Source organism: Gavia stellata, chromosome 3 (assembly GCF_030936135.1).
Source record: "Gavia stellata isolate bGavSte3 chromosome 3, bGavSte3.hap2, whole genome shotgun sequence".
Taxonomy (NCBI): domain Eukaryota; kingdom Metazoa; phylum Chordata; class Aves; order Gaviiformes; family Gaviidae; genus Gavia; species Gavia stellata.
This window is the reverse complement of record NC_082596.1, coordinates 516,217-530,387: the sequence shown is the minus strand read 5'-3', so window position 1 is coordinate 530,387 and position 14,171 is coordinate 516,217. Positions and strand designations below refer to the sequence as shown.

Here is a 14,171-nt window from a genome sequence, read left to right as displayed (position 1 = left end):
CTGCACAATAAACCTCCCCAGCTGACATCCCTCCAAGCTGTTACAGAGGGACTCTGCACCTACTTTTCCCTCGAGGCAGGGCTGCCACAAATCCTTTCCCCCAGCTGTCAGCTCATTAACCAAATTTATTTTACTCACTGGGTATAAAATGGGGACACGTTCCTTTTAAGCAGATAAAGCCTAATTAGTGTGTGCAGGAAAAAAAGGGTATTTTACAACCTGTCACAGTGCACACATAATCAGTTTATTTTCCCTGCCATACACACATTACTTTACTTTCTATGTTCTAACATAGTAAATGCAACATTTGCCATCACATCGCCCAGTCATTCTTTATCATGAGATCCTCCGGCAATTCATTTACCTAAGTGGCAGTGACTACTGGACTAGAAACAACTTCATGAGGTAAACTGTGTTCATTTTCCCAGCAGAACCTTGTCCATTTCTCGTGAGGATGCAGAGCAGGACTGGTCTGACTGAGTCACACACTGCACCATGGGGGAACTCTATTCTCCTAACAAATCAATGCAACAGAGGAAGAAGAGGAGTCTGACTACAGCACGATGGTCCCGTTGTTGGAACCATCCATTTCACAACCTCACCGCCTTCTGGGCTTAAAGCGGCAGCATCTGGATCTGCCTTTGTTGTTCACGTTAAATTATGCCTGTATCATCCATCAAAAGCAGAACTGATTTCTTCTCTCAAATCAGTGTTCACCATCAACCACTTAAAATACTAGAATGGACAAATATCCTGATCTGTTCAGTAGTAGACACAGATTAGGCTGAACAGACTTGTGTCTGTGAACAGTACTGGTTTCAGTATAAAAATTATCATGGAAAAAACTTAAGTTAATAGCAGAAAACAGATTTTTTTTTTAAGCACTTCCTTTACCAGCTGCAAAGTTTCTCCCAGATTAGCCCACTTGTCTCAGTCTACCAGTGACTGCAATCTGCATGCTGCCTCCTACCAGGCTACAATGCTTCCTTTGTTCTTTAGTCAGACTATTAAGGGCAAGGAGTAGTCACCTACCTTGAAAGTAAAGAAAGCCGCAGGATGAGTACACCGATGTTGAGAGATATGTCCTAGATCATTATTACTCTCTATTTTATAGCAACAATTGAGACTTCTGGTTTTATGCGTTCAGTCTCAAGTTCACCATAAGGGGTTTGTGAGCATTTTGTAGGATCAGTAAACATAGACCAGATGCAAAATAAACCCTCCTAACACAACAACATACTCTACAAGTATCTGAATACAATGTTCTAGAGTTGCAGTTACTTCACTGGTCCCTTCAGATCGAAGTTCATAGCTACACTGAATAACATACAAGGACCTAAGGGGAATAAAAAGTGCAATAAAAGAAAGCTGACACATGAGTAAGAACAGAGGTAGTTGGAACCATTTAATGGCTGCAAATTGGGACACTCAAGTGCACAATTCCGATCAAAAGATACTACTGCATAGTCCACATGCAAAGTGAAAACAAGTATCAGCACAGCAATATAGTAATGGTGATCTGTTTGGTACAGGAAGGCTACATCATGTCCAAGATTCATTTTGATTGTGGAACATTCAAAACATAATTAAAAAACCCAAACACTCCTGTTCTTAACCAACTGGCTGAAAAAAATGTTTTCCACCCAGCTCTCCTGGCACCCTTCCCATTTGTTTACACCTTACGTATATGCTATCTTACAGTCAACTCCAGAGACTTCCTTAGTTTTCTGCAGACAATTTAAAAAGTCCACACCTTTTTCTATTGCTATTTCCATTTCCTCTCAGCTTTTAAAAATTTAATTATTGCAATTTAGGAGCTATGAGACTTGGGAGAAGAAAAACATAGTGGAAGGGCTATCAAATTTAACCACTCACAATAAAAAAGCTACTCCATTGATTATGATTTGTTATGATTCTTTAAAAATAAAGACTATTACATATCCACATTTAATGTAATTTAGACATTTGAGCTCATTAAATGGCATAGCTTCCGAAAACTGGTTGATAACATCCAATCTCCAGCATGGAGGGTAAAATCAAAACTAAGGACGATGAAGTGGTCTAGAAGCGACAAAGATTATCCAAGAAGCCAGATGCAGGCACTACTGGTTCCAAGCTCTTTGCCACCACACATCCCTCTGGAAAGAAATCAAAGGTACATGCCTTTGCTGATCAATGGCACAGCTGTAACAAAAATGTGTCATCATGTATGTACCCTTTAACACTTCAAGGAAGACTACCACCCCCTGTTACTCCAGTCTATTTGAAAAGCAACAGACTGTGTCAAATGATCCCAATCTCTATCACCATTCACAGAGAACCCAGACTATCACTTCTCTCTTTCCGGGTACCTTAGTACCTTTCCTGGTACTACCAAGAAAAAGCTCAGCACAATTAATCTGAGTCTGCCAGGCAGTAATGTAACAGTAACTGTTGAAAAGCAGTTGGTGCTTTATACCAAGGCTGGCCACCTTGAAAACTGCCTTATTTAAACGCACTGTAACAGTTAGGAGGGGGCAAGAAAAATGGGAGAGAAGTTGACAACAGAAGCAGGAGAATAGGAGCTTCTTTTTTAAAAGAGAAATAAATAGAAACTGTATACCTGTTGCTATGAACATTGCTTCTGAGCACCGCTTGACCCTTTAAGGTCGTTTGAACTCCAAGAGTTCAGGCACACTTGTTGGAAATTTATTACATGGCTGAGAATTTCTCTGAAGTATAAACACACACAAGAGAAAAAAAACACAGAATCTTGTTTGTTTTAGGAACCGTAACAAGCAAACAACACCAAGATTAAAGAAAACAGAGGTGGAAAAAGGACTGATCAAGTACCTGGCCAGTATACTCAGTTTAATCCTTGCTCTACCACCTGCATCAGTGCTTGGGAACCTATATTCATCTGAGCAGTTTCATGCTACAAGACCCCACACCAGTAGTGAAGATGGAAGAAGCATCCCCTGAGTGCCTGGCCAAAGGCAACCTTTTCACTTGCACAATAGGTTATTTTTCAGAAAAGGTCCTTCTTCACCTTTATAAATACATTTAAGTATTTTGCCCCTATTTACTGTCTAATCTTCGTGGATTTACCTGTAAACTCTGTAACTTTGCAAGCCTTTCTGTGCACAATGACCTTTTACTATTAATTAATTTCTTTAGCAGCTACTCCTTTCCAGCCCCTATAGAATACTTTTTTTTTTCCAAATGGGAACAGCAGTGCTAGTGAGTTATTTCTTCTGTTACTGTTAGCATGTGCAACTAATCTTCTACCAAAATCTACACCACGGGGCATGTCCAAGTTTTTTTCCACCATCCTACCAGATGTGTTCTATAGAGAACGGGCAGGGATTAAAACCTTTCAAAATGTGTCATTTTTCTAGCATCTCATGACCAAACTGTTTACATGACTGTGTATTTGGCCAGTTACATCTCTTCTATTTAAATGAACAAGGAGATTCTATGACAAATTTCACTAACGTTGTCCAGTAGCATAACATAGTTCTTCCAGAGCATCAATTTCCATGCAAACCTAACATCTGAAAACATGAAAAGTCTTAAATACATGCACACAAGTGATCCATGCACCCTTGAAACAATTCCTTGTGATGCCTTTTGACCGTATTTGATAGAACTCCTCCCCGCTGGATCAGCACTGAGAAATAAAAGAAATCTTCTAGATGTTACCTTTAAATGATAACGCAGCGCATACGGCATATATCTGTCACGAAACCCAGAAATCACCTGCACCTCAATTTTCAACTCTCAAAGGAAGAAAATTACTGTTCCTCACAAGCTACAATATGGTGCTAAAATAAATCAAGATGCACGTGATCCTCTTTCTCTTGATTACAAATAGGAAAGTAAGACACAAGGAAACATATTCCTCCCTCCCAAAAGGGATCACCACTTTCCCTGACCATTTCACCTTCTTACTGACAAATCCTTCAGCTAGCCCTTATCCATTTAATGCAGCTATAGATAGGTAACACAGTAAGCACAGCGAGAGAGCTTGCATATAATTTCAATGACGGTGCTAGGTTCCTCTAAACCACAAGTTCTCTCCACCACTTGCTCTAGCAGAAGACAGCTCTCTTGCTCTTATTTGACACTGCCAGGCTCCAAAATTACTTTTGCCAATGTGAAACATGATTGAAACTCTTGAGATTTCCAACACAGCTTATGTCATACATATAAAAAGTTTACTGCCAATAAAAAGCTAACGAAATCCAAGGCGGACAAATGCTACATCCTGCACCTGGGACAGACTAACTCCCTGCAATGGTCCAGGCCAAGGAGTAGCTCTGTGGAGAAGGAACTAGGGGTCCCAGTGCTCAGTAGGCTAAACGTGAGCCAACCTTCCTTGCTGCCAGAGTGCACTAACAGCAGCACCCTGGGCTGCATCAACAGGAACGGAAGCCACAGATAGAGGCAGTAGTGATCGCCCTTCCACTCACCATGCCTTAGACCACCACACCTAGATACCGCATCACTTTTGGAGCCCCCAAGACAAAACACTGATCAACTGGAGCAAGTCCAGCAAAGGGCCACCGAGACTGTGGAGGTGCTGAAGCACTTGCCCTGTAAGGAGAGGCTGAGGAAACTGGATTGTTTCAATAACGCTCAGGACTGATACAGTACCTGTGATGCTATACACAAAAAGTCTATTAAGCAGTATCCAGTAACCATTTCCACAATTAATCCTTTTAGGATGAGAATCTCATAAACCGTGCTAAGTTAAAGCCGCACAAACAGCTGGTCCAGCACCCACCACAAGCGAGGGCAGAAACCCCTGGGGGTGAGGGCAAGGAGGAGGCCTCAACATACAAAGCAAGAAACTCCTTGGGCAGACTGTCTGCAGGCTGCTTGTCTCTCCTGCTCACCCTCCAAGTGAAAGCTCCAGCCATCTGCAGCACCAAGCTGAGCCAGCAGGCACTTCACACACACGCACAATTTCCCCCCATAATTACTTCTCAGCTCTGTTTAAAAAAATTAACCATCCTGGTAAGGAGTATTCACAGTAATTTCATCTTAGCTTCATTAAAACACAAACACATTCAGTAGACAGATCTGTTTTCCCAAATCAGTTAAGAGAGAATCCTGTGGTTACATCAGTGCTCCAGAACTTCACAAAACATCTAAGTGAACTTTATTTTGGTTGATAAAACTTACTGTCACTGAAGTCACCAACAGAGAATATGCATCCCTCCTGCTAGAAAGGACGAATTATCTAACTCAGCTGGGATTTTAAGAACGCAAAAAGACAGACAAACAATTGCATGTGAGTGTATTATGCAATGGCAAAAAGGACTAATAATACTACTGAATACACAGAAATAACACTGTAGTGTTTTTATTCTTATAAATGGAACTGGTGAGACAAATAGAGACATACTGTATCCATTTTTGGTGTGTGTGTATATATATATTAAAGAATGTCAAGAGTCTGGAAAGAGTGTAGGAAAAACACAGAAGTGATGCAAAAAAGTTCACAAGACTGAGAAACCAGGTAAATACCAAACTGAGAAGCACTGTACATCATTCTTAAGTACCGTCACTGAGGGTGAGGAAGGCTACCATGCAGTAAAGGAGCACTTACAATGGAAGTGTATCAAGGACCAGTGCCTCAAGCTGTGACATACAACACCACGCAGTACTGATATCAAAAGCAGTGGCACCAAATGTCTCAGGCTATTTAACTGGTTTAAAAATAGAAGTTTCTTTAGCAAGTCATTAACAATTTAATCAGTTGTAACAGGTGATTCCATTTCTAACACTAAAAGGTACCAATCAAGTTGTTAATGTAATTCTGATGAGATTTCTCAATAACTAACCACACTTTTACAAGAATTTTGTATTGTTGTCCACCCTGTCACCACAAGCAGCATACATAAATAGTCCTCTGCACATTACAAGCACATCTTGCTTCTGGCAGGAGTACAGAAACTATGAACTTCTTCAAACATTGAAAAGATATTTAAGAACTACTTCAGGTCAAAAGAAAAGAACAAATGCATGCAGTCTTGAAGTAACTTGTACTGATCCTCATAAGCTTCATGGGGAACTTGATTATCTATTCCAGGCTAAGAAAAATTTATCCCATAAATACCATAGTTGAATTTTAGATCTCAAACGCAGATACACAACTACTTCCATGTGTTAACATGACTTTACAGTCAAAATTAAGAATGGTTAGTTTAACTTTTACAGTTAAAAGTATTTAAGGAGGACCTATTGCTACTAACATCTTTGTTGTAGATGCTTGCTGCTGCTAATTGCCTTCCTGCTGAACAATGCACACACGCATTGTTTATGTTCTTCAAAAAAACCTCCAAATTCACATGCGATTAGTAAGCTGCAAATTCGTTGATCTGCAAAATGTTAAGTACTGGAAATACCTGTGCAGGATTGCACAGTGATTCTGATCACTCTCAATACGGTGGACTTACTACAGAAAACAATCCTGCAGAGGTTTCAATGAATTACTTGTGTTGCCTGCCAACTGCATGTTCCTTATACCAAAGGCAGCAGCAACAGCAATCTAACAATGCAAAGGTGAAGTAATTTCAGGAATGTTAGGAGAAGGAAAAAAAGCTGAAGCTTAACTCTCCCCCAGTCAAATCTCTTCCCAGACACGGTCTATCTTTTCTTAAAGATTCCCTCAGCAACTAAATTAAATGTCTGCTAGGTTTGTCCTAGAAGCACAATACCATTTTAACTGATTCCCACAGTTACTGATGAGAACCAGATAAAATACTTATTTGTTGGGAAGATAAAGTTTGCAGCAAGAGTAGCATATGGCAGTCCTTTCCTTAACTATGTCCCTCACAGGGACACAGGAGGGTACTTCCTTTGCTCTGTGATTTAACCCATATGCTCCCACTGACAACTGGGCAGTCATGAGTGAGTGACTGTAAATTAAAAACAAAAAAAATACCCCATGAAACAAAACAAAGAAAAAGACTCCTTGGAACTACTGAATTTGTGCATGTCCCCAAAAGGTAAAACTGTGATCATGGTGATAGAGTTAAGTGGCACTTAAGGACTGTGCTGGGAAAGAAGGTTGCTGAGAGTGCCACTCCAGGTTCTCGGCCTTGGCTCTACATGGCCTGGCACCTTCCCACAAATACATGCATGGTTGATGATTATCTGGATGCTGGGGACATGAGATACCAAGCAGGACATCCTGAAGATTTTTCATGGGGTAGGTGTAGGCCCAGTATCATGAAACAGCCCAGCAACTTGTTTCTCTTCATCCTACCCTTCTTTTAAGTAAACCAAACCACTGAACACCTGAGCTTGTCAAGGTTTTAAGGAATACCTGGGAGGGGGATGGGAGGTATTGGGCATTGCAGACTTTCACCTTACATGCACATGTACTGCTCAGGCCAATTGACTGGGCACACATGCGGAAAGGAAAAAAACTGTTACAGCTCTGACATCAGAAGGAAGAGAGCTTGCCATATGGGAAATCTGCCCATATTGCAAGCTGAGGGCCATGGCCTATGGCAACAGTGTGGGGATAACGGATTCAAAAGCAAGTGTTGAGAAAAAATATGCAGGTGAAAGAACGGATACAGCCAGTAGAGCTAATCCAGGACAGCAACGCAGTGTGCCACAACAGTAATATTCTGGATAACAAAACACAGTAGTACAGATCTGCTACTGTAATCAATAGTGTTTGGCATAAACTAAAATTGTAGTTGCAAAACTACTTCAGTATAAAGTCTAATTCTACCTAAAATTCAAATGAGAAATAGGGATGCTTTTTCTCAGTAGCAGGAAGACTAGCAAAAGAAGAGGCCAGGTAAAGAAGTGATGATTCTCATCTTATATTCTGATCAAACTGCATGGCTTTCCTATAAGATTCAATGTTTACTGATGGGCTCAGTGTAAGGTAGATTTATAACATCTGATAAACATATGCTACATTTGAAAAGCATTAAACATTTTGGAACTCTGACTTATAATTCCTAAGACCCAACTCAGTCTCCTTACAAGATGCATTCCTTTTGACAAACAAAAGCCCTCTGCTTTCTATTTAAATTATTTTTCCCACTTAACTGTTTCCAGTACAACGGCAGAGCCTGTACTGCAAATCTACTTTCAAGAAAGTTAGCTGAAAGCAAAATCAAAGTCTACCAAATTCCAGAACTGGGTTCCTCTTAATTGAGGTTACTTTGTCCTTAATTCTCAAGCTTTTCTAGCCAGCCTTTGTGATTTAAATTGTCCCAGAACAAACTAAATGTTGTAGCTGTTCTGATAAAACCACAGAAGCACTGGACTTTCTTTAGGCCAATTTCCTGGCCACATCATAGAGCAGCCAATTTTCTTTCCAGCATAGAAAGGATATTTAAAACAGAGGCACTCATGTTGAACTTGGAAAGAAAGAAGCCAGGGATCACGTAAAAGGTGCTTGTGAGGACATTTCAATGGGGTCTTCATTTTAAGGGCTATTAACACTAAGACCATGTGTCAGTTTTTCAAGCTCAGCAAGGTAAAATGCTTAGTGGCAAAAATGCTGATGGATTAACACATGATATTGGATGGTCAGATTCACCTTATTTCCAGCAAGATGAGAACTAAATTCACATAAAGAACACACAATTGATGAAAGATCCTACTTGAAAAAAAAAAAAAGTGGTTTAACTCATTGTGTGAAGCCAACAAGAATGAATGCTCTATTTAAGATGTTTAACAACCCTGAAGTTTAAAATAAACATCTTCCAGTCATACTACAAAAGCCCATACGGAATAAAAGTATGCAACACTCAGTCAAGCTCGAATTCTTGTTGGTGGAAGGCTTTTACACTATGTCATTTAAACACTGAGATGCCACCTAGTCTGGGAGCAAGTGAAATAAAAAAACCTACTTCCTTCTATCTCAAGGCTTGTATTCTACCACAGTCTTTCACCTAACTAATCCTTTTCATTTTCTTTGCCCCTGATATCTACTGCCTCTTGTCAAAACATGCTGAAAGTGACATTTTTACCAACAGAGACATAGTTCACATCAGCTATTCTGAATTCTTCTGTAGCCAAACACGGCTGAATAACATCAGCATATCCAAAATACGTGTCCTGTTCCTCACCTCCCATATCTGTCACAGTACTTGCGCATTTCCTTCAGTCACAGGACTGCTGCTGCCTATTTCTTGTGCTTGTCTACAGAGGCCATCGCTACCTCCTTGCTCCTGCAGATACAGCCACCTGCTACAGCAGCGCCAGCTCTGAAACTAAATTTTAAGTTCCTGGGGCCCGTATGACTCTTGCTCCTAGCCCAAATAATAATCACAGGTTCATCAAGACTAACTTGGCCTCAATGGAAATGCTTCATCTGTAACAGGAGTATAAGTCTCTGAACGCAAATGTCCATTTTAACGTGACAGTCTAAGCTAACAGGTTTAAGCTTGAATGTCCAGTGTTTGAAGTCAATCAAACAAAAATGATCAAACTCCTTACACTCAGTGTACTCTTCTCAGCTCTTGATACTCAATCCCAATGGCAGATTTGTAGAAAAGTAACACAATAGTTTCTTTTACAGTGTTGATTAGATTTGTTTATAATAGCTAATATACATAGATAAATAGAAACTCTGAAGCAAGGTCTTTATTTTTCTGTTTATGTTGTAAGGCCCTGATAACTTACTGTAAACAGACTTGCAACCCTGATAGTCTTCTGTTTGACCAGCCACCGCATCATTTCACCTCCATGCAGCAAAAGCATGCAGTGGCTGGTTACTACAAAGTTAGTTAATTATTTTGGTTTTGAAATGTATGCATTGTCATTTTAAAATATGCATATACCGAAACATACAGTAACACCAAACAAACTGGCTGAAGCAGTGTGCTGTGAAATAAGACAGACACTACCTTAGCTTTGAGGAAACCCAAAATCTGGTGTCCTCACACATCCTAAACAATACAACACTCTTCGGTTTCAGTCATCTTTGGAATTACTTTTAACCTCACAGGCTCAAGACTTGAACACTCATTCCCAGAGTTAACCTGGCAAGCCTCCTAACCTAATGAAGTCTTAATTAAGCAAAGATAAGATGGGAAACAAAGTGAGAGTTATTTGTATTTGCTCCCGATTATGAGCACCAATATTCGTGAATTCAAAAAAGGAATACCATTAAAGACAACTCCTTCAGGGTTCAAAGGCAGACCCTTAAAGAAAAACAGAGCAGCTTTAGAATTAGATCTATTCGTAAGAAAAATCCAATATTTTCTCTGAAAACAATGATGGGAAAAAAAAAAAAGGGCAGAAAACACAAACACATTAAGAAATATCCTGCATGTCACACCAATAGTCTATCCAACCTAGTATTCCATGTACTCCCTCCAAACATCATCAGATGCTCATGAGCCTGGCCACCCCCCTGTAGTTCCCCAGCATCCACAGTTATATTACGGGCTACCTTCCCTGGAGGTTTGACACCTAAGAGGTTTTGTATTTACATTCTGCACAATTCCATAATTAGCCAAAAATAAAAGGACTGGTCCAAGGAAGGCTGAATAGCACCCCAGTGAAGTATTTTAGTTTCTTCTGTTTAAAGCTAACTTGCAAAGAAAACAAACACACCTCTGAAATGAGAGTGTTCTGCTTTCTTACAGCACTACCAGTCCTTCCAGGAAAGCTCTAAAGAACATTCCCGAAAACACAAAGAACTCTTATAAAAAAATCAATACTGTTGGAATCCTTTCACAAATACATAGAAGAAGCAATAGGAAATACAAAAATAACCACCACACACTGGGCATCTAACATGTTTTGTCAGGAAAGGCGACCAGCAGCTCACATTTTAACTTCAGGCTACAAGGCTCTGGGAGAGAAAAGTCTCTCCTAAAAACTTTTTTTAAAAAGCACTAGCACCTAGCTAGATCTTTCTAAACAAGCGAATTTTTGAAAACAGCAAACAAGTCCAAAGAAAGTAACGCGCGCATACCCCAGCACAGTGAAAACCCATTTCCTCAGCAGCAGTGCTGGTATAAAGCACATGCCAGGTACCGACGGCACCCGGAAAGCACACGACCGATGACGGTTAAGCCCCAGCGGCCGCCCCGAGGAGCCCCGCACCGATCGCTCGGACCCCCCGCGGCTCCAGCCCGCTTTAGCCAGTCACCCCGGCGGCGGCCCACCACAGCCCAGCCAGCGGCGCGGAGAGGGAGCGGGGCGCCTTCCCGGTGGGGAAGCCACCGCTAAGGCGAGGCAGAAACCCGATCCGCTGCACCAGCGGGACCTTCAGCGACACGGCCGCCGGGGGCGGAAAGCCGCGGGCCCCGCGAACGAGCCGGCGCCGGCCCACAGGCCGCCCGCGGGCCCCGCGAACGAGCCGGCACCAGGAACGAGCCGGCACAGGCCGACAGGCCGCCCGCGGACGGCGGAGGGGCCCCAGCCCCCCGCGCCCAGCGGAGCAGAGGCCGCAGCCGGCAGCCAGGCGCGACAGGACCCCAGCCTGCCGCACGCCGCCGCCGCGGTCCCCAGCGGGGCCGCAGGCGGGCCCAAACGCACAGGACGCCCCGCGGCCGAGGCGAGCGGCCCCCCCCCCCCGGCGCGACCGACGCTGGGCAGAGCGGGTCGGCCTGAGCCCACCACGCCGGCTCGCCCGCGGGAGGGCAGCGGCCGCCCTGCTCACCAGGGAGATGGTCGTTGTAGCCGCCATCTTGTCCACCCCGTCGGCAGTCCACACGGGCCTCTCGCGAGAGCTTTGTGGCGCGCGCGAAACGGGAAACTCTCGCGAGCGCTCCCGCGGCGAGGACAACGTCTCGCGAGCATTGCCGATAGTCACGTGACTGAAAGGGGGTGGTCGGGCCGGCGCCAGCCTCGCCCCGCTGCCGGGTCGCCGTGCGGGGAGGGGGCCGGGCGCCGCCCAGGGGCCTGCGGGCAGGCGGAGGACCTCAGCTCGGCTCGCTAGCTGCGGCCTTCAGTCTCCCGCGGGCCCGTCTGCCCCAGTGCCGGGGCGCGGCGTGAGCCCCGGGGGGGGTCCCGGGCCGCAGCAGGCCGGGGACGTGCAGGCCTGTACGGCGCGGTCGTCCCCGCCCCGTCGGCAGAGCGCAGGACTGGCGAGTCGAGGCCCGCAGCGCTGCTGCCGCCGCGGCCGCCAGAATCCTCTCGGGCGCCTCGGGGCGGGTCCCGAAGCTGTTGCTGCTGCCGGAGTGACGCGTCCTGCGGGCAAAGGCTGCGCTGTAACGCGCCGGAGCCGCTAAAAACAGGGCCCTGGCTGTCACAGGGTGGTGCTTGGCCGCTGTGCGGGCACCCAGAGTTAAGAGCGCTAGTTACCTCCTGTGGGAGATGGGCAGTTGCTGGATATGCAATGTGAGAGCAGATCCAGGCCCTGTCTGCTGAGAGCTGCTGAAGTGAAACCTTGCCCTGGTATCTGAGTTTGCCCCCAGCCTGTCCCCTTGATTCTTTTCAGGTGGGTCCCATCGCTTGCGTCCAAACGTAAATGCAAAGGCACGGTCAAACAGCCTGGCACAGGTGACATCCCTCTCACAGGGGATGGAAGTGCTACTCTGAAACAGGGAGGGCCCCAAAAAGACATCACTTCCAAGGTGGTGGTTCTGCTTTAAAGTGAAAATGCTGTTAGTAAGGAACAGGGATCTGTGCTGTTACACCCTGACCTTCATTAGTTAAACTGGCGTGAGAATGCTGTGGCCTCTTGGCCCCGCTGCAGAAGAGATGCAAGAGTAAGGAAAATCTGTGAGAAGTTTACAGGTTCTGAAAGCCTATCTTATAAAAGATTTGGAAAGTTCAGGCCAATAAAGCTTATCAAAAGCAGTTAAAAGATGACAACATCTAATTACCATTATGATGAGAAAGTCTTGCATTGCAAAAGTTCTTTTCATCTAGGAGATAAACCACTGTGCCTTATTTCTAGCCTAAATTTAAGTGACAGCAGTTAACCACTGGAAAACATTATTAGTGAGACATAGTGGAGTCCTACATTATGCAATCTTTAAAGTAAGACTAGATATGCTACTAAAAGGCATACCACAACTAAACATATGGGCAGGAACTACAATCCTAATTAGCTGATCAGACTTCACTATCAGTCTCTGAGGACACATCCCCTTTCCTGTATGACAGGACTCCAAAGAGTCCTGCCTGACTTGGAAGTGTGAGGGCAGGATTTGCATTCTTGTGCTGGTGCCAGTTTTGCGAAGAATGATAAGCATCCTGCCGGACACCAAGCTGACGGTGAGCCAGCAACGCGCCCTCATGGCAAAGCAGGTCAACGGCATCCCGGGCTGTACCAGGCAAAACCTTGCCAGCTGGTTGAGGGGACCGATCCTTCCTCTGCTCAGCACTGGTGAGGCCACATCTGGCACGCTGGATCCAGTGCTGGGCTGCCCAGGACAAGAAAGACATGGACTTACTGGAGCGAGTCCAGTGAAGGGCCACCAAGATGCTGAAGGGATTGGAGCACCTGTCATAGGAGAGGCTGAGAGAGCTGAGACTGTTCAACCTGGAGAAAAGAACGCTCGGGGGGATCTCATCAATATGTACAATATCTGATGAGAGGGTAAAGAAGATGGAGCCAGGCTCTCCTCAGTGGTGCCCAGTGACAGGACAAGAGGCAATGGGCACAAATTGAAAAACATCACATTCCATTTGAGCGTAGGAAAACACTTATTTTTTCTGTGAGAGTGGTTGAACACGGGAACAGGTTGTGCCCAGAGAGACCCCATGTGTGGAGATCCTCAAACCTGACTGGACATGGTCCTGGGCAACCTGCTTTAGCTGACCCTGCTTGAGCAGGGGGGTTGGACTAGATCACAGAATCACAGAATCAGTACGGTTGGAAAAGACCTGTAAGATCATCGAGTCCAACCTGAATGGTTGGATGATCACAGCGGGTGGAAGGGACCTCTTGAGTGGTCCCATCCAACCTCAACTGTTGTGTGATTCTGTGAGAGCAGCGTGTCATTTATTGGAAACACTCTGCAGCAGCTGGTTAATGAACTCATCATTGCTGAATGCAGCACAGCCAGTAGCAGGGAAATCCATTGGTCAAACTGAGCTGTGACAATGTTAACTCAAAGAAAGAATGTGTTAGAGAAGAGCTAACTAGCTCATCAGGGAAATGAAGCAGTTGGTATATGAAGGAATTTCTCAGTTTGCAAAGTCAAGTGCAAGCTTGTTCTGGAGAGTGATTTCTGAATCAAGCAGCTGTA

The 14,171-nt window shown here is 44.3% G+C and overlaps 1 protein-coding gene across 2 annotated transcripts in view; it reads right to left on the bottom strand.

Annotated features, from left to right (window-relative positions):
• PUF60 (poly(U) binding splicing factor 60) overlaps positions 1–11,659 on the bottom strand; it is a 30,778-nt gene extending 19,119 nt beyond the window's left edge. For both annotated transcript variants that reach the window (XM_059836044.1, XM_059836045.1), the window contains exon 1: positions 11,633–11,659. In XM_059836044.1, the coding sequence (XP_059692027.1) occupies positions 11,633–11,659 (27 nt within the window). The remainder of the gene's footprint in view (positions 1–11,632) is intronic.
• Between the last annotated feature and the right edge of the window lie 2,512 nt (positions 11,660–14,171).